A 26,419-nucleotide genomic window follows, 5' to 3' on the forward strand; every position below is an offset into this window, starting at 1 on the left:
AGCGGGGGCGGGCACCGCGCACCTCCTGCCTTCGCTGCAGCGCCGGCCCCGCTCGGCGGGGAGGAGGGAGCGGAGGGGAGGGGAGCGGAGAGGGAGGGACCGGCCGAGAAGTTTCTAGAGGCGGCCGGGCTGCCGCAAAGCGCCCGGCAGTGCCAGGGGCCGGGGTGAAAGTGCGCGTCGCCCCTGGGGGCGGAGAGGGCGGCGGTGCCCGGGCAGGGAGAGGCAGAACCGCCTGGCAGCGATACGCGGGGGGAGCAAGAGGAGGAGGGAGAGTTTATTCCCGAGAAGAGGGGCAGGTGCGCCCACCTCTCGCAGGCGGTGCAGGGGGGCCCGGCCCGGCAGCGAGGAGGAGCCGCCGCGCCCTGCCCTGCCCTGCCCGGGGACAGTTTTACTCAAAGCTGCGTTTAGAGTAAAAGTAACCCTCCTGCCACCTCAGTACTAGCCGTCCTTTGCAGATGTGTGGGCTTGTTTTCTTCTTGCCCGCGCTGCGCTGGGCAGTTGTCACAGGGAAGGCGGTAGGAACAGGCAGGGAAGCATCGTGCTGACAGCGAGCGTGCGGCCCAAGGAGCTCGGGCATCCCGTGGCTTACCGGGCTGCAGATCCCGTTAGAAACCCTGGGCTTGAAAACGGTTCATTACCCTGGACCAGGAAAGGGGAAGACATGCCCAGGGCACAGAGCGTAAGCTCTGTGGCTTGCCCATCCATAACCGTCGGGGTAAGTAGCACCGTTTTGTGCCTCAACCTGCTGCTGGAATATCTGGGGATCATAAATAGGAGATGAATACTCTGAATATGAAGAGCATTAGTTGTAAGTGATCTGCCTCTGACCTTACTCTGCATCTGTCCATCCTCACAGGCTGTATGCTGCTTTGGGCCAAATCACTGGCAACTGTCGGTGATGTAAAAGAAGACCAGGATCTTCTCCATCATTTTGGGCATTAATAACTAAAGCAGAAGCATTAAAACGCATCCAGCCTTCCAGTGCAATCCATTAACACCAGCTCCCTGGCCAAAAGCTCCCTGGCTTTGCATGCACTGTGTGTCAGGTGTCATCTTCCTGCAGCACCTTCCCAGCCCTTCTTGAACTTTCCTTTCCTCTCCTCTGCTTTCCCAGTAGTTCCTGGGCACTGGGCGGGCAGGCTGACACTCAGCAGTCCCTCCTGCCTGCTACACTTGCTCCTCCACACCATTGGCTCCGAAAAAGAGCTGGGACTGCATGGCCGCCGCAACATAGCGTGCACCCCAGGAGCAGCTGAGGGAAGGACAGATACCTGCTTGTTGTGCACCTTCTGCTTTTGCATCTTCAGCATGATGTTTGATCCTTCGGTAGCAAAACTGGTCACTGAAGCTGGAAGGAGAGCAGCTCACAGGCTGGTGGTTGGTGTTTTGGAGTTGCTTTTCCGAACTGCATTGCTGTCTCAGGGCATGGGCCTGTGCAATGCAGGGATCCCTGGAACGGCTGCAGGAGGCTTGGCTACAGTGAGATTGCTCTGTGAGTATGCATGTTGCACCTGTGCTGGCTCCTGCATGCAACCTGGAGTTGTTCTGTGCCAGTATAAAGCTGCATCTGTGCACAGTGCACAATGACTCCAGCAGCCTTAAGTTGGCTCTGCCGATGCCAGAGGAAGGGGGTAGCAAAAGAGCCTAAATAAAGAACCTGTAGTTCTTCCAGCAGATGAGTGAAATCTACAGGTTTCTCCTGGAAAAGAGTATGCTTTTCTACCCCAAGCATACTCTTTAGTGTACCTAAAGTAGGGGGAAGATGGAGCAGGAGAGAAACTCTTTTGATTTCTCAATGCATTTGGTCTAGAAGTTTCTACCTGTTGTCAGTTTGCAATTTAACATGGACGAGTTATTTGGTTGCAGATTAAATCTGTAGGAGGTACAAACGCTAAACCCTGGTACACCGAGGAACACAGAAGCATCTAAGCTGGTTCTGGTCCAGCAGGTCTTGTCAGGGGATGCACAGCAAAAACATGGGAGATACTATTTCATCTGTCCCCTGCCTAATGAGTCTGTATGGTACTGAATTTACATTCTCCAGTCAGCACTAACACACAAGTTGCCTGCACTTCCAATTCATCAGGTCTGACCTCTCTTTTCACCTAGGCTGGTCATCTGCCCTATGTTTGGCAATGAAGTTGCTGTTTGGGACTAGTACTTTTTCAGCTGTATGCTGTACACTTAATAATCCAGCATTTGAAAACTGTAGTATGTGGAAACAGTGCCAAATTAGCTACAGCTGCCAAATGTGCTAGAACCAAGTTTAGGAAAGTGATAAATAATAAAAAAGAAAGGAGATCTTACAGTGGAGATCTCTTACAGGTGTTACATATCACATATATGTTCAGCCATTTCCTCGTTTTCAGCATAGCAGTGAAAACTTATGTAATTCATTTAAACCCACTACTACAGGCTATGTCCCTTAGTAACTTTTCAGAGACTGCTTAGATATTGTTCAAGGGCCTTACTTAGAGTGCAACAGACAAAAGTTAAGAGTGGACTGTATGTGGAGGGCTTTATGGAAAAGGGGGCAGAGATACTAGAAAAAAGTGTTTCAGGTGATGTCAATGCTGTAATGCTTCTGCAAGGGTATGTATGGGTGGAAGGCAGGTCAGAAGAGTCTCCCTTGTCTTTTAAGCCTCATTTTTAAGCCTCTCAAGTCATGTTTATAGTACCACAGCACTGGAAAGGAGCCTTAATGTCACGTCAGGCCTGTTTTCAGAAGATACGTGGTAGAGACAATTTTGAAATCAAAATCAGTAACTGAGCAAGGTGGGGAGAATACAAAGGAAAGATTTCAGAAGTTGATGAGTATGCTTGGGAGAGGTGAAAATGAAAATTTTGGCAGTAGCTTTCAGGCAGAGTGAAAGAGAAGTGAGATGTTTGCCTGAAATAGCAGAGAATAGCCTGGCCGGTAAAATGTCCTGAAAAACAACTAATTGCAGCAAGAGTCTGGAACAGCCTCCCAGGACATGAAACTGGTTTGCAGTGTGCTAGATTTATGAATAGGTTTACATACAGACTTGCTAGAGATAATAAGGCTTGGACATAAAACATGAAAGATGGCGTAGGGCAACACAGCTCAGCTGTAGCTTTATTGATAGGTTCTGCACAGGCAAGGGTGAGATTCGGGGTGGCCTAGCCCAGCGAAAAGGAAGGTGCTGTCAAAGGGTCAGCTTCCTGGGTATGTCACCGCACAAGCGACTGCTGTGACTGCCTGGAGCGTGGGGGTTTAGGGGTTTACTTGCCCAGTTGCGTGGGTTGGGCTGGGACTGCAGACTCACATGAACGGGGAATAAGGAGTGAGGAATGCAGGTCTGTACAAGCTCAGAGATGACAATGAGATAACAGCAAACCGAATAACCAAAAAGGGAACAACCCTGAGTGTTTATTTGTGATCAGAATGTGAACTGAGCCCAAGCTCATCGTGAGCACTGGGTTCAGCCTTGGTTGGCTTGAAAGGGCTAAGCAGGGGGCGTAAGAAAGGGATAAAGACAGAAGCCACACACTCTGTGTCAGCTCGGACTCACTGCCAGCTGGCAGGCGGACCGACAGCCCAGCCATTGGCAGGGACAGCCCTGATTGCCAACTGCCAGGGAAGACAGTTCGACCCAGGGTGTCTCAAGCATGGTGTGGACATTCCTGGGGAACCTAATACTAGAGGGATAGCTCAGAGGACACGGGCGAGAGTGGGAATTTGCACACCCATGTTATTTGAAGTAAGGCCTTAAAACATTGGTTGATGGTATCTATCTATCTGCAGTAATGAAGAAAAAAGTAAGTTGAGGGGGTTCTGGCATACATATCTTCTGAGTGATTGCTTGGTTAGTCTCAGAATCTGAAAGAAATCCCAGATGGTCCTCTGTCACACTGAGTCAGAAAAGAACATGATTTAAGAGATCAGGGATTGCTTGTAATACTTCTGCTTGTTGCATTATAAAGTATAATGGTGCACGATGAGGAGGAAGCAATGTTCAGTTTATGCGAATTGCACTTTTTTTTTTTTTTTTTTTCCTGCAGTAGGCACTGCTACCCTTGAAGTCCACAGTAGGGCACAAACCTTCATCAGTCTAACCCTGGGTTGTTAGTTTGTGTGATATGTCTGCGATAGGCTGTTAAAGGTGTCAGTTGCTGCCCACCACCTGAGTTATATCTGCCTGTTGTTCATTTTCAGCCTCAGGGTGCTGTCCCACTACCCCTGCCCTCCCTTGCTCCCCTGTAGTACCCAGCAAAACAAGGCTTGTTCTGTCTTTTTAGTTCAGAAAGGATAAAGTTGTTATTTTTCCTTATCCTTTACCACATCACTGCAGACTATAGTAGATTGGCGTGGCCCACATGCAAAGAGCATTAGGCCTCTTCTCTGTTCCTTTTCAAATGAAAACAGTGGTGTTACACTTATCCCCTGCTTTAGAACCTAGCAGCATTGAAAGGGAAATGATCTGAGCTGTTCTATAGCAGGCATGCCAATGAGAGTCAACCCTCCAGCCTGTGGACTGGAAAAGGGCCCTGTATCTGCAGTGCTGGAGGTTTCTGAGCTGCTCTGCTCCTTTTCACCAACAGATGTCAACACTTTTCTAAAACTACAGGCTGTATAACTTGCATTTAGGCAAGTTCTCTTTTTTTTAAAAAAATTATTTTCTGGTAAGGTTATGATTTCCTCTGTGCTGCTGCACATTAGTTTCTCTTATTTGGTAATTTCATTGTGTGCTATGTGCTGTCCTTTTTAGATCACAGATGTAAATTTTTAAAAAGACTAAACAGCACTTTATTATAGATATCTCTTCTGATTCAGTGTATCCCTGTCTGTACTGATCATAGCCCATCAGCCTGCTTTCAGTTCACAGGAAGTTAGTAAAATTAATTTTAATTAAGAAGTTAATTACCTTTCCAAATGCAAAATTATTTTAAAATACCCAGACAGATGTTATCAGTTGCTTTCATTTTGTTCTTTCCTTGCCTTATCTTTAAAAGCAACTAAGACTGCTGGACAAATGCATGTTTAGACATTCAGATTTTCTATTTCTTTGCATCCTGTTAGCCACTGGGTGTACCCTAATGTGTGCATGTTAACACCACCAGAAAGGATGGACAATTCCTGGGGTTTTTTTTCCTTAAAACACAGCAGCATTTTGCGAGGTTTGGTAATTGTAGTGTTTTGTAATCTACTGCTGTAAAGTGTCATATGAAATTAACACCAATAACAGTAATTGCAGATGGTAATTGCCTGATTGATTCTGCTGCGCTTTTACTAGAACTTCTTTTTGATGGTTTTATTTGTTTTCAATCTGTTTTCTAATAACTCTAAACACTGTAAGTGTAAAAAAAAATACAGTAACTTCTTTGGGTAGTTGCTCTCTTGACCTAATTTTAAAGTTGTCATTAACTTACAACTTCTTCTTTGGCTCTTTTCCCTCTGATGTATTTAGCTTGCTTTCTTTGACTTTTGTTACTTTTGTTTCACTTTTGATGCCTTTTTTTCTAACATTGTCTTTCCCACTCAATCTTTCTTGCTTGGCTGCCTCCCACTTCTCCATCCCGCTTCTCCAGCTGTGTCAGGGGAAGTTCAGCTTGGACACTGGGAAAAGGTTCTTCACTGGGAGGGTGGTAGGTCACTGGAACAGGCTCCTCAGGGAAGTGCTCACACCACCAAGCCTGTCACAGTTCAAGCAGCGTCTGCATGCCACTCTTAGTCATATGGTTTAGTTTAGGTAGTCCTGTGAGGAGCAGGGAGTTGGGCTTGATGATCCTCATGGGTCCCTTCCAACTTGAGATATTTGATTCTATTATCTCCACTAGGTACCTTCTTTTACCATAGTTTTGAGCAGTTCTTTAAGAAAGGTTGTTGTCCAAGTTTAAATGTTGTATTCTCTTTTGCATGCAATCCATTGCACCTGAATTTATTGATTTATATTGCCACCCTTCTTGCACATTTTTTGATCTTTACATTCTTTGGCTTGCCCCACCGGTGGCTTCATGGTGCTTGTGCTTTCACAGGTGTTGAAAAGGGTGGAGAGGCATGCAGAACATACCCGAGCTGTTCAGTACTGAGAGTTGTCGTCTCCATCTTCAGGTTAGTACAAATTTGACCCCATTCTCAGGTGGTTCAGACTCACAGTTACTCTGGATGTTGTATGTATGTGAGCACACGCTGGCTAAAGCCAAGTTCCTGATCCTCCAGCGGTGCAGAGCTTGAGCACATTATTGCCCTAACAGCAGCACAGGCTCTCGCTTTTATGCTTAAGCCAGTTCTAGATCCCGCTTACTCTTGCAGTGTAGACACTGCCTTTCTTTAAAAGAATATGCCATAGAATTTTGAAGTACACTTGCAGTTTTAGTGTATATTAAATTTGCATCTGTTCTATGCAGCACACAAGTCATAGAATCACAAAATCACAGAATGGTTTGGGTTGGGAGGGACTTTCAGTGACCATCTAGCTGAAACCTTCTGCCCTGCTGGGACATCTTTCACTAGGTCAGGATGCTCAAAGCCCTGTTCAACCTGACTTTGAACACTTCCACTGATGGGGCATCCACAGCTTCTCTGGGTAACCCATTACAGTGTCTCACCACTCTCATCATAAAAAAATTTCTTCCTTGCATCCAATCTAAATCTACCCTCTTTCAGTTTAAAACCTTGTTAATGACAGACATAGTGAATATAAGTACTTTTGTCTCTTCAGAAAATGCTGAATGTCAGCATTCCTCTGCTTGCTCAGTTTGTTGGTAAATATGTTAAGAAGCAAGAGCCTGCCTACAGACTTTACTGCCTACAGACTTTGCAGCATACTTGGTGCTTGGTTACTGTGCAGACAGCTAGACTGTAAATCTGGAAGAGAGGAGAGGCTGGCAACCCCCAAAATCACCCCCATTTAGGAAGAGCAGCTGAATCCCTAGAAATTGTGTATGTATCACTCACTTAGGCTGCCTGTGATCCACCCCAGTGGCTTTCCTGTGCCTTTTATCCCGTTCCTCTCAGATATTGCACAATCCCATACTTTTTACTCATGGAGATCCTCACAGGCTTTACAGGGACCCTAAAGACTCACCCCAAAGTGACAGCGCTTGACACACAAAGTCTGTTCCCCTATTCACCCTTAGAGCCCCCCCAGGTCCTCTGTCTCCCAGAAGTATTCTTCCTGAGTAGACCAAGGGGTATTCTTTCCTTTGCACCACATCCCTTTTGTCTGGGTGTGATGGCTTGTGGATGGAATCTTAAGTGAAATTTAATGAAGCCCCTATACATTCCCATTGCATTTTTGTCCCTTTTCCAGATCCAGAAGAAAGGCTTGGAGAGAATTCATCATCTGACAGAATTTATAAATGTATGTTCCAATACCTACACAATATCTCGGCTCTGTGGGGAGTGGGAACTGTCTGGAGGTGAGAGGTGGAAGGGGCAGGAGGAAAGACAAGCAATCAAGAGTCTTTGACTCGTTCAAGACACTGTCATGGAGAATTTGCACTGCCATGTTAAGAAGGGAAGCAGCTAGGAACCAAGATCTCCCCCTTCCCTCTGTGTATGCCCACACAACATACAGCTCTGCAGTTCATGCAGTTCTTGTTAGACATGAGTGTTCTTTGTCCCTCCTGTGCCTTCTCCAGAAAGAAGAGTTTGCCTGTAGTTGTGTCTGCTCTGGGTCTAGGGAGTACTCTTCCTTCCTTCTCTCCATGCTGAAATGGTTAATACAATGGAAATGGAGAAATTGTGATTACATAGAAATTGGAAATTCTGTTATATGGTGATAATTGCATTCAGTTAAGAGAGAGTTAAAATCCTTCCCAAGACAGCCATACCTTGTTCTGGATAAATGCCAGGGAGCAGCCATCCTTTTATAGGTCCAGAGGATGTTAGTTTCAAATCCTGTGATCAGAAGAAGGGTGCAGGCTAAGAAATAAGGGTCATTTTTTACTGAATTTACTTCAAACCTAGTCCTGTAGGGTAGTCCTCAGGTAGAATATGAGTTGCTGAAACTATCCATCTGATTTTTCTCTCCCCTACACCATGGTCAGTGTGTAGGTACATTGGTACCAAATCTTCGAAAGCCACCAGAAAAAAACTTCAGTATTTTCCAAAGTTGTTTTACTACTTTGTTGCACGATTCCTGGTAAAACAATCTAAACCACTCAGACCTCATATTTGCTTTTAAATGTAGGACTTTCTCAAACCTGGGGAAACAAAGCCAGAAGTCAGACAAAGCCAGCAAAGAAGTGGTAAATTACTGGGAAATGTACTTCTTATTCTGTGTTAATCAGCAGCTTTGACTCATAAATCATACAAAAACCAGCAGTGGAGTCTCATGAGAGTTTGAGTGAAAAACAGGAGCTTCCAGGCATGTCTAGAGGATAAGCAGTGGGAATGATGCTGTCGATCAGGTTGCTGTTTCTGAGCACCCTGGGGCTTGTGACAAACCCAAATCAACAATGCTGCTTCTCCAGGATTTCTCCATTTTCCTGTGTTTGCATGCTGAAGATTTGCTTTCAGAGTAGCCAAATATGAAATGTGTGTGAAGACCAGAGAACGCTGCTCCAGTGTTGGCACGGGGTGCTACCAAGGAAAGGGCCAGGCCTGCCCCAGCTCCTTCCCTTGCTGTAGGCGTTGTGCTCCAAGTCAGCCTTGTGAATCCTGAACGACAGGAACTGGGTGGGACTGGGTCATACTCTCTACCTCAAAACCTTCCTGTTTGCACAGTTGCAGCTGCTCCACCTCAGCAGAAGATAATTTTTGGTGACGAGCTAAGCCAAACTTTCAAACTGAGGGAGCCTAAATAGAGCACGTGTCACTCACAGACCTCAAAGAGCTTGGCAATCAAGGTCAGTACCACTCTCCTTACTTCGTAGACGGGAAAACAGGTGAAACAGAGCTGCAGAAAAGGGAAATTATTTCCTTCAGATCATGAGGCAGTTTGTGTCAGGAAACTAGGGCATGAATCTCCTGTGCCCAGACCTTCTCTCCTAGGTAATGCATGACTTTGACAGTTATTCCAGGGGAGCTGGTTGTCTCCATCATTTCTGCTGAATCTCCTCCCCCTCACAGCACCTCCTAATACTGAACAAGAGCTTATAGTGCCTAAAGAGAGGTAGAAAAGTACAACTTGGGAATACCATCTTGCAGCAACTGTGTGTAGCTCTGTACGTATTCAGTTAGGAACTAAAATGTGAACTGCATGCTTGAATTGTACTGTGTATTGTGTTGATAAGGTCATTTTATTTTCTGGCTATTTCCATGTAAATCACCTCTACCAGGCAAGTTCCTAGTAGCCTCCGGCACCCTCCCTCTCCAAATAAATTGTTAATGGGAAAGTGAATGCCTTTATTTCCCTGTTCTCCACCATGATGCATAGCAGAATTTGTTGAAATGGTGACTTTCTTTTTCTCCATCATCATGATATACTTGTCACTTCTGTTTAAATGGTAAATAGTGTGATAACAAAGCCACAAGTTTCCATTGAATGATTCCTGTTTGTTTGGAGTTCCTACTAGACAACAAAGAAATGACTCCACAGGGTTGTTACAACTGTTCTTTATTGCTGAGCCATACTGTAATGAATGTTGCTTTTCTCTCCACCAGATAGGAGTGACCTGAAGATGAAACCCTCTGCCACCTATGAGCTGTTAGTGGATGGTGTTGGGCCATGGGACTTCACTGGCAGTTTTGTTCCTTGTGAGCTGCTGCTTGTTGGAGAAGATGCCTACCCTGTGCTTGTGAGCTCTGAGAAGCAGGTTCTGATTGCTGTTTCACATTATGGGAAGGGCCGGATTGTGGTTGCTTCCCATGAGGGAATTTTGAAAGACTCCAAGTTTTCCCAGTTCCTCAGAAATGCTGTGGAATGGCTTAAGCCTTCCCCCGAGGCGCTGGTTGGGGTCCATCCTCACCTGGATTCCCTCTCCCAGCTGCTGCTTATGGCTGGTGCCAAAGTGCAGGCTGGGGCAGAGCTCAGCCCCTCCCTGGGAGTGTACTGTATGGATGCCTATGGCAGCACGAAGGCAAAAGACCTGGTTGACTTTGTAAAGCAAGGTGGAGGGCTGCTTATTGGAGGCCAGGCCTGGTACTGGGCTAGTCAACATGGCAAGGAGAAGGTGCTGTTTGAATTCCCTGGGAACCAGGTGACCAGCGTGGCTGGTGTGTACTTCACAGGAAACGCTGTGGAGAAGGGCATCTTCAAAGTTGCCAAGAAAATTCCCAAGATCCCATTAATTGTCCCGTGAGTATTTGAATTGCTCTCTATTTAAACAACTGATGAGGTTATGTAGGTGAGGTTTTTACAGAAGATTCTTGAGGGGAAAGATAAGGACGATGGTGAATGCTGGTTCTTTAATAGCCAGGATGGGATGCAACTGTTGTCTTCCAATTTAAGGGGCACCTTAATGCTGTTTGCAGTCAGAAAGAATGCTGTCTTTGCTTCCAGGGCAGCTGAGCCAAGCCCGGGGAATTCATTCAAGGGGAAGGAAATGGGGGGAGCCATCTTTTAGAGCAGTTTGCCTGACCAAGTGTGCCTGAGTGCAACACACAGCAACACGGAACAGGAGGAGGATCTCCTCTCCCTCTCCCCACACGTGTGTACATGCAGGGCAACTTTCCCACAGTTCAAAACCAGGCTAGAGATGGAGCACCAGGCCAGCCCTCTGGGCCAGGCTCTGGCTCGCAGCTGCTAAACCTGTTTGGCCTGTTACTTGAAGAAATTCACCTTCTGCAAATGAAACCCTGGGGCTGGCGAGAGCTGAGGAGAGGCAGGTGCCACCTCCCTTCTCAGCTTCTGTGCCCACAGGCTGTGGGTAGGAAATCTCCCTGCTCCCAGTTTGTTAGGGATTCCAGCCTGGTCCTGAAGCAGCAGGGCTTCAGGAAAACTCGGGGCTATTGTAACTCATATCACGCAGCTGACCAGGCAGCAAAATCCTAGGTGTTGCTCTGCCATCTTCCTCCACCTCCCCTTGGCAGTGGGTGCGCCAGGCTGTGCCTTGCACCACTTTCTGCTGAGTTACACAAGGTGCAGCGGGTTTTCTGAGAAGCAGGAGTGCTGCTGCATTTCCTCCGTGTGGCACCTTCATTTCACTGCAGTGAAAGCTGTGACAATTACAATAAAATTCCCTGCAAGTCTTTCCTTCACAGTCTTTTACCTGTGGGTAGATAATACTATATTTCTAGCATTTTCAAACAAATAATTGCATTTGATACTTTCTGGATGCTCAGTTTGTTTCCCAATAAACATAGTAGAAATCTCTGCTGTTGAATTCAGTGAAGTGTTTAGGACACAGCTAACAAATGAAGTTACTTAATAAAATTTGCTGACCGATTCTCATTCCCACCTGCATCGCACAGGTATGTTCCCGCTGCCTCATGCACAGTGCATGGAAGAGGGAGAGGAATGGAGAATTCAGCAGAGAAAAATTACATGGCAATTAACAAGATTTTAACTGGTCACTAAGGGTGAATTACACCTTGTTTAGGGTGCTTTTGTGGTGGTTTTGATTGGATCCAGAGCCACAGAGAAATTTAGATACGTTATTTCTGTGCTACACAACAGCTTTGTGCATCTGGGCCTTCCTGCTGGCCTTTGCTTAACCCACAGAGAAATCAGACTGCAGTCTGAGGCAGGTGCTATGCCATATGCCTGAGAACATACTCTGTCTGACAAAGGGTTTCAGTAAAATAATAATCAAAGGAGAGCTGCAGATTTAATTCCTGTCCTATGGGTGTGCAGAAGGGCAGCTTCATTTATTCTTACTGAGTTGGCTGCAGTGGCCACCTAACAACAGATTCTTTCCAGGTGTTGGGGGAAAACTGTGTTTGGCAGAACCAGGAGAAAGTGTAGACAAAGCAAATGAGAGTAATTCAATATGTCTTACTCCACAGTGACATACAGGAGTTATACGGAAATAGCTGAGATAAGAGAGCTTTGCACAGTATAATCTCATTATACTGTGGAGACTGACTAGTGGTAATGCTAATAACTGTGTTAGGGCTCTGATTCAACTTCCAGTTACTCATTATTGGTCTAGCTGTGTGTCTGCCTGCCTATCTGGCCTAGCTACCATTTCTTCAGTTCTCAGCAGTGACAGAGGCTGGGAGAAGATACAGAGACACCTTCTGGGCTTGCCTAGCTGATAATGACTAGGGTGGGGTAAACGGAAAAAATTTCTCTTATAGGAGATGTGCTAATTCCCACATCATCTGCAGCTTAAAAAAATTTGAAAGATCTTATGATTTTTGAGTTTCTGCAGTGTATTTAGATTTTCAAGCATCTTTTTAAAGTCAGAAGTCTAGAAACTTCCTTCTGATCTCTTTTTTCTCTCCATTTAAATGAGTGCTGAGATTCTTAACAGATTTTCTTGGCTGCAAAAGCTGAGGCTTTAAAAAGAGAAGAATTAGGTATTGATGGATTTTTATTTTTTTTTTTAATTTAAGAGCTGACAACATGATGTACTAGAATGAGGGAGGAAGAAGAAGCAGGGATGGGCAAGGTGACCTTCTGTGCAAAGGATTCTGGAGTGGGAGCTAACCTGAACCTCTCTTGGTTCTGCAGGCACCAGGCTAACCTCAGCCTTGATGCTGAGTTTCTCCTGCGTGGTGTGTCGGAGCTGGATTTGGTGACAGGGGGCGTACCCTCCATCTTGCTGGTGCACGGTGTGCTCTCCTTCCCGCTCTGCCTGGACAGCTCGCATCGCTGCCTCTTAGCTGCAGCACGCTACGGCCAGGGACGTGTTGTGGTGGTAACCCACGAGGGCCAGCTGTTCTCCCCAAAGCTGGCCAGATTCCTGCTCAATGCTGTCTGCTGGCTGGATGCTGGGAGGAAGGGGCTGGTGGGTGTGGATGCCAGCCTGAAGAAATTGTGTAGCCTCCTCTCTCAGGAAGAGGTGAAGTCGCAGGTGTCCCAGCTAACGGGCGACCTCAGTGTGTACTGCTGCTCTTCTTACAGCGACAGAGAGGCAGAGAAGGTTCACGCTTTCGTGGCAGAGGGAGGTGGCTTACTGATTGGAGGACAGGCCTGGTACTGGTCTTCCCAGAACCATGGCAAAGCTGCTGTGGCAAAATATCCCGGCAATAAAATCCTGAACCGCTTTGGGGTGAGCATTCTGGGGCAGAGCATCCAGGCAGCTAAGCATCCGCCCGTGGGATCTGGGGAGCACTACCACTTCCGCAAGGCGCTCGCTCTCTTCAACAGGCATGTAGAGAAGCATGAGGAGCTCAAAGCCCCCTTGAAGGACTGGCTGCAAAGGCTAGCACAAGACTGTGCTGCTTTTCTGCACATCCCAGCCCACGACTGCCCTGCATACGCCTCGCTCCACCGCATCCTGGCCAAAGTGCTTCAGAGAAGTGGGATCCCACACGTCAGCGGTCACTGCCCTGTCAAGAGCAACTCCAAAGAGGCAGTCCTCCTCTGCATGGCGACCGAGCTGTCCCTCACCATGACAGACAGTGCAGTCCTAGTGCAGAAATCTGCTGCTGGGGTCTGTGCTCTCCCTGTCACTGTGGAAATTGATGGCACAAACCCAGGTGAGGAGTCTGTCTCCCTTCCTCTTGAGGCATCCTGGTGCTGGGATCCCTGGGGCACCTGGCCTCAGTGTGCATGTGTCTGTGTATGTCTGAAGGTGGGCGCAGATGTGCAATTTCACTGTGGGCTTGCATGGAGGCTCACCTCTGTGTAGTGACAGACAGGCTCCTTTTGTGGCCAGCCCTGATTTCAGCCCACTGAAACACCCCACAACAATCCTGCTTACTTGCTGTTGGCACACAGATGCTTGGGGAAGCACCACCTAACAGAGGTGCCTCAAGATACCTGCACAGCACAATGGCTTTGGCAAGAAAGCTTCCTTGAAAAACCCTGGGCTCTACACTGCAGGTTGTTGTTGCCATAGTTGTGCTGATACAACTGCCTATGGGACCATCCTACTAAGAGGTAGGAGTTAGGAACAAAAGGGTTATATTTTATCTAGATAATTTCAGCTTCAGTGTCAACCACTTGTGTCAGCACAGTTCATGGAGTAAGGTCTGGTTTTGGGGGTGAAAACAAGAGTCTAGAAGCATGGTGGGAACTTACTGGGCTGACACCACCACTGAAGCCAAGGTACTTGGTAATTACACCCAGAATGATTTGTCTAAACTTAGGCCTTGTATCTATACAACTTTGCTGCGATTCCTGCTCACAGCTGATATGTTTAAACTCCAGGTTAAATTATGCTAGTAAGATGTTATCCCCTGGACAGATTAATCTTGATTTTGTTGTTGTTGTTGTTGTTGTTATTAGAATATGATTGAGAGGAGTTGTTTCCAAAGTCTTCTGTTGAGATAAAGGAGGCTGTTCTGTTCTGGAGCGGTGATGTCTGAGTGCAGGGGGTATGCAGACGGAAAAGTTGTGGAATAACTGCTCTCTGCTTTTAACACTAATGAGCCAGGACAAAAGAGGAAAATTGTTAGGGCTGGCTGAACTGAATGCATCGTATCAAACACAGTATTTTGTTTGACTGGAAACATTCAGAATTTGTGTCATTTCACATAAACAAAAAAGAAAGAAATGCTAGCAAATCCTGAACACCAGTTCTAAACTGCCTTTGGTGCATGTTCAGCAAAACTGAGGTGAATTGGTGAAACATTGATATGGTCTAGTTAGCATTTTTCCTTGGATTAGGTTTTGCTTGACAAAACTGACCCTGCTTTCTTGGAGGACAGGAGAGGTTGTAAGTTGGGATGCTTTATGACGGTTCATCTATTTTTAGGACTTTTGCTCTTTGTATTGAAATATGCTTGAGTAAACTTTATGGCAGAGTGGATTTTGCCTGATCAGTACAGTGGAGATGGGTCAGTTTTGCACTGGGTATCACAAGTGTTTAGAGATCTGGGCAGAGGAGACTTCTGTTTCCATGGGAAAACTGTCTAGAAACGTGCTGAAGTATAGTGGTGTGGTACCCATCTTACAGTTCCATCTAGCTGTCTACATCTACATCTAGACTGTGCTTTTAGGCTTTATCATAACTTCAGTCAGCTAGAAATGGGAATTCTGTGGGCCTCAGCTTGGGCTGGACCAGTCAGTAGGGAAAAATGCGCTGTCACTGTCAGTCTGTTATTTAGGAAATGTTTTATAACTATTACATCTTCAACTGTGTTTAATACTGCTGGAGTATGCACCTCTTATGAAGGCGTTAGAGTTAAGAGGATCTGAGTGGAGGAGGTGTTGGGGGTTTTGGTTTCTTTTTTTTCTTCTTATTTTTAAAAGATACTAGTAAACACATTTAAGCTTGGCATCTCCAGAAGTTCAAATTTGGGTGGGATTGCTTGCTAATGGTGTGATGATCTTGTTCACCCTGCTCTACCCTACTGCTTTAAAACTGTACTTCTGACAGGTTGGAAGAAATATGAGACAGTTCTGGGAGTGTTAGAGCAAGGGAAAAGAACATGATGGAAGATTCTTCTTTTGCAGCTTGAAATCTCCGGAATCTGTGTCAGGCCAAAGAAGTGCTCGACTGATTATGATTAGGACTGTGTTTTCTTGCCTTTTAGGTGAGACAGCCTGGAGAAGTACAGGACTCTACCTTCCTGAAGGGCACACAGCAGTTATAACATTCCCTTGCCTGGTGGTCGGTGCTGGTCTGAAGGTAAACTGTCTCTAATTCGGCTTCTGTTTATTATTTGTCAGGTGAGCACTCAAAAATAGCACGGAGAAGGGTTTTCTCCGTACTTGTTTTGCTGCCTTTTCAGTCCTTTCCTACTGCTGCCACCCTGTGGCACTTTCAATGCATTGTCATTTTTCACCTTGTTTCTCTGTTCTGTTACATTCCTCTTATTTCTGTGTGTTGGTGGGATAACTGAGTGTGCCTGCTGCCTGAAGGCAGCTATATTTGTTTTGTTATTGTGCAAAGAGAACTGACCAAGGTGATTTTCAGATTAAAAACTTGGGACCTTCTATGCACCAAACTTAGTTTTGTGTCTCTAGATCTCTCATTAGGTACTTTCACAGTCCTATCACTATTGCTCATGTAGATGTCTCCAGATCAGATATAAAGCAGTTACTTGGGATCCTATTCTCTGCAAAGTATGAAGCAGGTAAATGGTTACCTGCTTGGATAATTTTTGCAGTGAGCTCCCTGCAACTGAAATGCAAAGTTAACTCAGGTGTTTCTGTCTCATCCTGCAGCCACATGCTGTCTTGTTTACTGTACAAGGACCAAGGAAGAGGCACAATAAAAGAAGTCAGGAGTGATCACATCTCTCCAGCTCACATGTAACAGGATGTGACTTTGATGCTGGTGAAGGGTCAAGGAACGATCAATGCAAATACAGTGCAGTGAAAAAAGTCACTGTGGTACCCTGAAGTGCTGATGAAGGATGTAGTTGACCCAGTAATATTGGGAGTATGGCTGTAAGACACTGAGACAGGGAATAGCACTGAACTTCACCAGCTTCTTTTCACTGTATTTACTGCTTCTGGTCACCACAAACTGAAAACTTGAACTAGGCTGGAGTCAGAAGGCTGCTTCTGCATGCGTGCCCTGCAGGGACAGTACTGCAGCAGATGGCTCAGGGTGCTGTGGTTGGTCTGCCAGGTCACACTTGGAGCCCTCTGACCAGCTGTTCTTATCCTTCTGTTTGGCAGGTGCAGATTGGGTGTCACACGGATGACCTCTCTCACGCCACAGAGCTGAAGCGGGCCCCAGTAGTAATACGCACCTGTGAGATTGCCTGCCAGAAACAGTCTATTTCCTGCCTCTGGGGTGGCCTCGTTTACATCGTAGTACCAGCAAGGAGCGTCCTGGGAAAAGTGCCCATCACGGTAGAGGGGGCAGTCAGAGCTCCTTTCTTCAAGCTTGGCAAGTCTGTTTACCTTTGGTGCCTTTCTCCTTAGTGCTGCTTACAGATGCTGCTATCCCTGCGACTGAAAGAAAAGATGATCCTGTGCTTAGGAACATCTTAGAAATGGCTGGGTTTAGGAATACCCAGGTTTAGTTTCCTTGCTTTGTTGTCCTCATGGATTCTGGGTAGGTCACTCTCTGCCTGCTACGTGGCAGGAGGTAGGTGAAGGAGCTGTCACAAAATGGGCAAGGTTTGTCCAAACCAACGTCTCTTGGAGGTTGGAGTTGTCATTTCTGATGGAAACCGTTGTGTTCGAGGGACACAAGCTGACAAAGCCTTGCACTCTGCCTGCTTTACTGTGCCCCCCTATGGCCATCTCCAGCCCCTACAGTAAATCACTGCTGAATTTCCCATCTTTGTCAGTTCCTCTTCTCTTCCTGTATGCAATTTCTTCTTGCTCTTCTGTCAAACTGAACAAAACCAGGGTTGTTATATGAAACAGCAAATCTCTGCTGGAGGAGAAGAAATAAGATCATCAAGAGGTGCTGGAGAAAACCGATGCTTCTTGTTCTCAGATGGAAAACAGGGATCTGTTCTTGCTATGCTGCTACTCTGGTATATGCTAGTCCTTTTCTGTCTGTTTTCCATCCGTTAAAGAGCCTGAGGAGACTTCCCAAGTACAGGATGAGGATTAACTAGTTAACGGCCACCACTCCCAGTCACACAACTACCACATACTGTTTTGCAAGAGAATTCCATGACTGTGGTCTCTTTCCCCAGCTTGTCCTCCGTGAGTGTGTTCAAAAGTCAGAGCTGTGCTTAACCAGTTTTCTGCTGTTGATGTAGGGGAGACCTGTGAAAGCCAGTGGAAGGCCTGTATCCGGCACTACCCTGCTCCCTGGGCAGAACTGGCTGTTGAGAATCTCATCCTGACGGTGCCGTCTGACAGCATCCGCCATATGGAGAACCCACAGCCTCTGCTTACTCTGTGGAATGAGATCATGGTGGCAATAAGCAAACTGGCAGCCATACCAACAAAGTTCCCAAGGCCGGAGAGGATTGTAACAGATGTCCAGATCTCATGTGGTAGGTACTTTGCCATATGGCCTTCTCAAGGGCTAAAAGACAAGTGACCTCTAGCAGCAATGCCTGTTTCTTCAAGATTATTTTGCTAAAACCAGGCTGGAAACATATGTAAGGTGTTAAATGACTATGACCCTTGCATAACTGTGCAGGATGGAAACACGGTAAGGCAGGGCTTAAAAAAATATATTGACCCTTCCAGATGCCTCCCTGCTCTCAAAACTGGTGTTGTCTCACTCAGCTGTTCTTCTGCCTGAGTGTGTTAAGAGGCAGAGCTGCTGACTGCAGTGGCTTTGGCTCTCACTCTCCCTTCTGAATGCACTGCAGAGTCAGTACAGCTGGGAGACAGTGACCTGATTTCTATTTTTCTCTGCCTCAGCCACAGGACTGTTCTCATGCATTCAGTGACAATTGTTAAACCTGTGTGTGCCTCACTGCTGGAGATGAGCTTCACAGAGATTATTGTGGGCAAAACTTAGATGTGTGCCCGAGGTGATGGCAATAGAGCAGTAGAACCAGTATCACTGCCAAGGCTCATAAGTGTGTAGTTTTGCAGTGGATGCTCTTCCACCTCAGCTTTTCTAGTTTTGAACTGAGTGCATTTGATCTAGAGTCAAATTATATTGTAAATGTGGAACTTATATACAATTAATGCAAGTTTTGTTCAGTTGTTTTTCAAAATAGACTGGTTAAATTCATCATCCCACAATGAGACAAGGGCTTGGCATGAACCCGGATGTCCTAAACCTTTGCTAAGTCACATGGAAAAAAATTGTTGCACATCTTGGGAGTGTTAGGTTCTGCTATCCTGAGCAAATGCCAGTTAAAAAGATCATAGTCTGCAGACATAAAATTCCCTTCTGTTTTGGGTGGACTAAATAGTTTCACTCGCATTTCTGGACCAGAACTTTCTGGGTGCCAGTGACTGCTAAATGCATGCATCCCTCTTATTAAAAAAGAGAGAGCTCAAGACCCTAAAATAGTTCCTGCAGGAAGGGGGTTGCCATTCATGTTCTCCAATTTGGGTAGTCTACAACCTTAGTGTTCAAAGCCAGTTGTGTAGGCTGCCTACGTAGCGAGCGTAAAGGGCTGCTTATCTCATGCTACAACAGGTGTTCGAATTCAGGGATGTGACTCTTGCATGAAGTTTTGGGAATCTTCAAGAAGAAGGACAAATTAGGGTTGAAGACACCAAGGATACATAAGTAAAAGCTCTTGCAGTACAAAATTCTTGCCTAGCATGGTGCTGGGAAGTTGTTTATAGAATAGCTAAGCATGACAAGCTTTGCAGCCCTTAGGCATGACAAACTGTGACTTCCATTGTGTCTCATCCATAGCGTTGAGTGCTGGAGTGCAGACCTGAGTATCCACACTACATAGGAAGACTCAAGCTCTACCAGAGTTCTGAATCACATTATTGCTGTGCTCAGTTTATGAGAGTTCAGGTGTATTCTGGGTAATGGTCAAGCTTTTTACCTCATCCTAAAATCTCAACCTCAATCCAACCATCACTGTATGCTTATGTATAAAAAGGAAAGCAGGCAAAACTGTGCTTGTTCAGTACTATCTTTACACTGTTTATTTGACTATTTATTAAAATGAAACTTGTAGTATTTCCTTATCTCACAAAGGGAAATATTTGTCATTCATGGCAATAACAATGTGGTTTGTGAGATGGAGGAAAGGTACTAGAGAAATGGAGAAAAAAAAAAATACAGTCACATTTCTAAGAGGCACATGAGTGAGCACTTATGACGTGTTGGTACCTGTCTTTCCTGCAGGCTGGATGCATGCTGGCTACCCCATCATGGGCCACCTCGATTCCGTGAAGGAGATGTTAGACGTGAAGCACATGCAAACTACTGGTCTTTGGGGTCCTGTTCATGAGCTGGGACACAATCAACAGCAGCGAGCATGGGAGTTTCCCCCTCATACCACAGAGGCCACCTGCAACCTCTGGTCTGTCTATGTTCATGAGAAGGTGCTGGGGATTCCCAGGCATAAAGCCCATGAGGCACTTAGGTCACAGTGTCGGGAGGAAAGGATAAGAGAATATCTGAAGAAAGGCGCTCAGCTAAAGGACTGGGAGGTGTGGACTGCTCTGGAGACATACCTGCAGGTAACTGGGAAAAGCTGCTATATTCTTAGTGCAGAAGGATGTCTGCAGCTGGTGACAGTAGCTGTCATGCCTTGTGAGTGCTTGCTTACAATCTGGGTTCATCTTGGGTTGAGAAGGCACCTGAGAGGTATACAGACAGAGCATATAATCCTGATGATGTCTCCTGAAAACCTTCCTTTCTCAGACTTGGGTTTATCATCTTGGGGAGAGAGCTTAGTGCAATGTCTTTCTCCCTAGGAGAAAAACAGGAACTGCTTCTTGTTAAACACAGCATGGGAAAAGGGTGCTCAAACTTGGGCACAGCTCTTTAATCTGCTGCAGATTTCCTGTGAGACATTGGGCTAGTTGGCAAAAAACCCCCAACCTTGGCATTGTAAAGTGTCTGGAAGAACCAGAACTTACGAATTGTATGGCTCAGCTCCTCTTTACGAAACACAACAGAGCGGGGTGTTTGTGTCAGCTAATGCACTGAGTGGAGCCAATGTAGTCCATCAGGTGGCAAGGGAATGGGTTCAGCTTATCCTCCTGCACATGTAACTGGATCTCTCACTGTGGCCGAGATTCTAAATCATGAACCCTGTCCTAGATTAAAGTACATTCTCTTGGGAAGCATGCGAGAGAGATTTTTCCTTTCCCCCTTTCCCTTAATCCTCATAGCAACTAATAGTCTAAGGGAGAGAGCACTCAACCTAGTTTTAACTGGGGACTGTAAGGTAAATGTCCATTATGATGGCTTAAGTACTGACTTGTGAGGTGAGTATCCCTCAACCCACTTGTTTGTGAGCTCTCACATCTTACATGAACAAGAAAATATTTATTGGGGAAGTGTTGATCCTGATTTTTCCACATCCTAGGGAAGTGCCTGTATCATCAAGCTGAAGAATCAACCTGTTTTCACTGGTGCAACAAATATCAAAATAGTTATACAGAGTGGAACAGTTTCAAAAAGGGAAATTCTCCCACACTACCTTACCAGTTTGGCCTCTGCCCCAGTGCCTCACCCACACCCTATAGGCTGGGACCATCCATCTCCTGTCTGGCTACAGACAGAACTGCTGGGATAAATGTGACATGAAAAAACAATTAAAATTCTGTCTATATACTCTCACTATTACAGTATAGTGGGTATTTTTCTCCTATGGAACGTTCTCCACATTCCTTTGAGACCCACATTTGGCTGCCATTTAGACACTTTTCATATTCCTTCAATCCAGGAAGTCTTCAGCCTTCTTCAGGCCTTTTAGGTCCAATTCCTGTCTGGTTCTTACACTTCCGTGGCAGCACGATGTCCTGATGGAGCATACCATCTCTCAGAGTCCAGCCTGGATACCCATTTACCTCTCCAGGGTAGTCACTAATAGCCGTATCACAGTTCTTGCAAAAAAAAGAGTATAAAACCATTAGAAAATCAGTTAATTAGCTCAAGAGATTTACAGATTTAAATAGAACGACAAAACTCCTGTCTAGACAGTTCTGTCTCCACCTCCTCACTGCTTGCCTTGGAGTAAAGCCAGAGACCCCAAGGTTCTGTCTAGACCAGGACAAAGAAGCACTTGCAGCATGCTCCAGGGTGCTGGTTCATCCAGTTATCCAGGATGTGCCACAGTTCACCCACACAAGTACCTGTGTTTTCTTCCTATAGGAAACTTGTGGCAGGGGAGAGAACAGACAGTTTTCACTGTGGACATGTTGTGACAAGGAGTTGGGAAGTGTCTGGGATGGATACTTGAACTCGGGGTCGAGGAGGTGCTTCTGCATTCTGCAGTTCAGACACAACCTAACATGGTGTGGAGCCTCCTCCAGTATATGTTGGCTTAATGCTTTTGACCTGGCACAAAACCAGACCTTCACCTCCCACCTTCCACTCAGCCTCCTCGTGGCTCTCCAACCCTCTCACAAAAAGATACTGCCTAGTCCATAGCAGTCTCTGCACCAGGAGTTCCCATATCAGTGGGGGAATATTAAAGGTAGATAATCTGCCTGTTTGTTCTGTCTGATGTAGAAGTGCTGTCTCCTGCTTAGCTGTTCCAGCATGATGGAGGATTTGTGGAATGCAATTAATGTCAATCTGTTTAGTATCAGAAAGCGAGATGTAGGTCATGGCTTGGTAAAGAGCTATGGACACTGAGTAGACATTCTGCATCCTATCATGCTTGTTACAAGTCAGCTCCTCATATTAACCCCATCTTGAGCAACAGCTTAGGTTTCCCATCCCTCTTTAAGCTCATTACTCATGCAACAGCAGTTATTCTATCTGATTCCCTTTTGTTCTTATTCCTAGCCAAAGCATGCCATGCTCACAATCTCTCTTTCCTGTTTTCTTATTATTCCTTGTTCTCCTGTGCTCCTTCTTTCCACGTTTTCTGTCAGTGTCCTCTCTGAAGCTTTTATACTGCACAAGAAGCTTTCCTCTGCCCAAAGCAGCAGCTTGTAGTAGGTTGCTGACATTTCTGGCAGTTCCCAATGCATCTTTCATCTCTGTTTTGGGAGGCCAGTGTAATGGAAAATGTGTATTTTCCTATACTCTAGTGCTGTAAGTTATGCTCCAAAGCCTGGATGCCTTCATCTAAATTTACATTCATTCTTAAAAGACACTGCAGAAACCTATGGAGTTTCCTATTGCTTGTGATACAGAAATAATGCCAATGAGAACTTAATTGTTCTTACACTATATTCTTTATCAGTTGCAGGAAGGATTTGGTTGGGACCCCTTCATCCACCTTTTCTCTGACTACCAGAAGATGTCCACCATCCCAAAAGACAACCCTTCTAAGATGAACTTGTGGGCACAGAAGTTTTCTCAGCAGGTGAATAAGAACTTGGCTCCATTTTTTACAGCCTGGGGATGGCCCATCAAGAAAGAGCTGTCTGGGGAACTGTCTTCTTTACCCAGCTGGGAGCAGGACCCAATGAGATCCTATAGACCATGAAGAAAAAATATCTAAACCTTGATTCGCATACTAGCTATGGCCTATCTTTTCCTCATTGTGTGCTGCATGATAGCTCACTGGGTGCTTAGATTTACACTGAATTCTTTAGATTCTTGCTGTCAGTGTAGGTCAACCCCAGCAGAAATTCCACAGAAACTTGTGTGCAGATCAGCAACCATCTAAGCCATCTTCTGAAGAGTTAAATAATGAATGAGCTTTGTTCTGGGTTCTTCACCTCAGAAGGAATGTAATGCTGATTAGATTTAGTTCCTGCAGAACCTTTCTCTGATGAAGTAGAACTTTTCAGGGTGGAGCGGTCACTGAAGCGGTTTCAAGGACACCACCAATAGAATATGGATCTTTGAAGCAAATAGTAGCCTCCACAATGTTGTATTCTTCAGTTATAATCTCAGTAACATATCTTTCACTATAGTTTTGGTTACCCTGAAATCCCTAGTTTTTAATCACTTTAAGTATTCAGAACTTCCACACCTACTATTATGGAAGTGACCTTATAATGCTTATATACAGCTTATGTAATACATAGCTGATACTGAAATGCTGTAGATTTCTTCCTGTCTTGTATGACTGTGTGACCCAATGTCCAGCTTTATGTCAATAAGTCAATTATAAGTTGTAGATGTCACTTTTACCACAGCCTGACAGCAAGATACATGCTATGCAAGATGGGAGAGTAGCAAAGAGGTGACTTGATTGTAGGCAATAATGGTTTAACTCATGGACTCATCAAAGGTTAAAAAACAGGCACTGACATGACAGCGTGAGGGAGCAGAGAAAAGGAAGACAACAGTTCATCAAGACAGAGGACCAGCCTTTTCCAAGGAGCAACAGAAGCTAATGTTTCTCCTACCTCATTCATAACTGCTTGGCTATTATGGGGGCTGGCAAGCATGTTAATGCTTAGCCTAATAGCATACCAGTCCCAACCCATTCCTTGTGTATCAGCAATAAATAAAGCAATCATTGTGGACTTGCAGGTTGTGTATGTGGTCCTACTTTCATATCTCTCTGCCTAGTAAAAAAAGCCTAAATAGAATGACCCAAAGATTTGTTACAGTCACCCTTCATTTTTGTTCTGACTTGGATGTGGTTCTGATTTCCCTGTGATTCATTGGCCCGATATTTTGCTTTGTCTTTCAAACTTTCTTTCCATTCTTATTCACTACTAGTATGAGTTGTTCTTCCAATAAATAAATGCAGAGGCTAATCATAGCTTAGACAGTGTTTCTGTACAAGTTTAGTCCTGGTTTGGGGATTCGGAAGAAAATTTACATGGTATAAAGGTTTAGACCTGACCCTACCTACAGGAATGGATTTCAGCCCTAATGAGTTTATAAATAAAAGTTAGGTTCATGTCCATTAAAAAAAATGCTCAAAATATTATCAGATCTGTAACTTAAGTATGACAGGATCAGTTATTTTTTTCATGAATGGCACAACAAAATGGATTTTTAAGAAAAACAATCAAAAGAAAAAGATGGGGTTGGATTCTGAGCTAGGATGGACTGATCCAACCATAGGGATTCCAATGGAGAAGCTATAGTTTACACCAGTTCTAAATGCAGCCTGAAATATTTAGGCATATGTAGTAAACCACTTCAAAATTGGACTAACTCAAATTAATGTCATTCTCAGAATGATGTCTGTTCTCCTCCATAAAATAAAAAAAAATGATCATAGAAAAGATTGGCACACTGCAGGACTGAATTCTGCAATTGCCTACCCACTAGTTATGGTGCATGCTGGAGTAGTCTGTCAAAGCAGAAAGACCAAACTGAGATTGTAGTAATAAGACAAGAAAATGTTATCACAGAGACAGCCTGCAAAATAACACGTGAAACACTTAATTTCTGTGAAAATGTAGTTCAAGCAGCAGTCACAGAACAATTCAGCATGCAGTCTGGGAAAATCCTAGCACACACCCAAGAGCGACCTGAGCAGGAGCTAAAGTGGAAAAAAGTGAAATAAATTAGGAGGCCACGTTCACCTTAGCAAAAATAAAGCCAGAAACAGATTTTTGTGCTGTGATAAAGACTGAATGGGTTCACTGGTGGGGTTTTCAAATTACATATAGACTTACCGGGCTTCATTTTTGCAGTCATCTTGCTTTTAGTGGAAAGTTGCCTGCTGTTGCTGTATACTCCCTTCTGCGCTAGCTGGAGGCCAATCAAAGATCTGATGAAGACTCCTTTTATTATCAGGCTAAGAGTGATTTCACTAATAGGTGAAGTGTCAGATTTGCCAAGACGCTTGGAGAAACACACAGAGGCACAATACCTCTTCAAGAGCAAATGTGCAATAAAATACTGATGATTCGGTTTTATTAACTACTTTTGCATAAGCTTTCTGGCTAGCAGCATATTATTTTTAAACATGGCTTTGCCTTTTTTTTTGGTAGTAAAGGACTGAGTGGTAGTGAAGGAGCTGCTGATGTAATATCAGGTTCCACTCATTTTGATATCTCAAAATTTAGTTAGACAACTTGAGAAATTTGTGCTATTTGTATTGATTATTTTAGCCCTTGATTCTCCAACAGCAGCTTTAGGAAGTAATCCACAAATCAAGCATAGCTAAAATGGGATTCACCTGCCCTGGTTTGACCATTAAAAGTTCACCATCTCAATCAGAGCTGCTCACCTGAGGCTCCCTTTAGGGCCCATGCAGAGAAGAATGCACCTGCAGAGGGCAATTAATCACCTAAGGCAGCACAAAGATGCCCTTTGGAGGTCTCAATTTCTCTAAGGGAGGTTAGATGAATCATCTCCTTAGTGTGAAAGAAAGTGAACTCTGCAGTAGGGCAGTGACATACGTGATTGTTTGATCACTTTCCTCAGGTGTTCAGTGTATGCACACCTGTCCTGGGGATTTGGGAGGCTCTTCCCACTCAGTCTTGCAGAGTGTAACCATGCCAACAATAGGAAAGCTGAATGTGCATGAGAATGGGGAATAGTGGCTGAAGAGGATGAATGAAAGTGACACTTGAAAACATGCAATTTGAGTTGGTTACTTTGAGAGCCGAGCAGAAGTTGGATTTCCATTGCAGAGCAGTGAGGTACTAGGGGCCCAGGGAGTTCTGTGGGAGTAGCAGTAGGATAAAATAAGATTCCTGAGTTATTACTTGATAACCTGAGGCTACACAATTAAAAAAAAATAAAAGCGCAGCCTGTTGCAGGTGATTTTGGACTGTCACATGGACCTGTGGAGAGTGCAAGCTACGTGAGTGAAGTTTGAATGGGCCGCAGTATTCCCTACTTAAAACTTCTGGAATACGGGAGTGGTTCTTTTCTTTCAGGAAATACAGTTCCTTTTGCACAGTATTTTATGAAACAAATAATTCTGCTTGGTGTAAGCACTGCATCACACAGCAGTTTCCCTTCAGAGAAGTTCTCACCTTCAGTGCCACCTGCCCTGGGATGCAAATACAGGATAATGAATGGAGGAGCCAATGAGACACGTCAAGGGTTGCCTTTAAAAAAACCT

At 45.1% G+C, this 26,419-nt stretch overlaps 1 protein-coding gene across 6 annotated transcripts; it reads left to right on the plus strand.

Moving 5' to 3' along the window:
• The first annotated feature begins 7 nt into the window (after nt 1-7).
• On the plus strand, nt 8-24,137 carry TCAF2 (TRPM8 channel associated factor 2). 6 transcript variants are annotated; one of them, XM_026863751.1, is made up of 11 exons: nt 8-715; nt 5,998-6,073; nt 7,275-7,325; nt 8,157-8,814; nt 9,572-10,205; nt 12,525-13,495; nt 15,497-15,591; nt 16,590-16,803; nt 17,633-17,872; nt 19,651-19,988; nt 21,631-21,939. In XM_026863751.1, exons 5-11 carry the CDS (start codon nt 9,589-9,591, stop codon nt 21,907-21,909), a joined length of 2,754 nt encoding a protein of 917 aa, XP_026719552.1. In that variant the 5' UTR covers nt 8-715; nt 5,998-6,073; nt 7,275-7,325; nt 8,157-8,814; nt 9,572-9,588; the 3' UTR covers nt 21,910-21,939. The 6 variants fall into 6 exon arrangements, with proteins under 6 accessions (XP_026719552.1, XP_026719563.1, XP_026719571.1 ...); XM_026863762.1 differs by having other exon boundaries at nt 9,576-10,205; XM_026863770.1 differs by having other exon boundaries at nt 8,693-8,814.
• The last annotated feature ends 2,282 nt before the right edge of the window (nt 24,138-26,419 follow it).

The sequence above is a fragment of the Athene cunicularia genome (assembly GCF_003259725.1).
Source record: "Athene cunicularia isolate RWA chromosome 1 unlocalized genomic scaffold, athCun1 chr1_part2, whole genome shotgun sequence".
NCBI lineage: Eukaryota > Metazoa > Chordata > Aves > Strigiformes > Strigidae > Athene > Athene cunicularia.

Coding starts and splice junctions, on each gene's coding strand:
- TCAF2 (XM_026863743.1), top strand. CDS start 1,309: ATGATGTTTGATCCTTCGGTAGCAAAACTGGTCACTGAAGCTGGAAGG. Junction 6,074..9,575: donor GTTGTCGTCTCCATCTTCAG/GTTAGTACAAAT, acceptor TCCACCAGATAG/GAGTGACCTGAAGATGAAAC. Junction 19,989..22,672: donor CTCTGGAGACATACCTGCAG/GTAACTGGGAAA, acceptor ATTCTTTATCAG/TTGCAGGAAGGATTTGGTTG.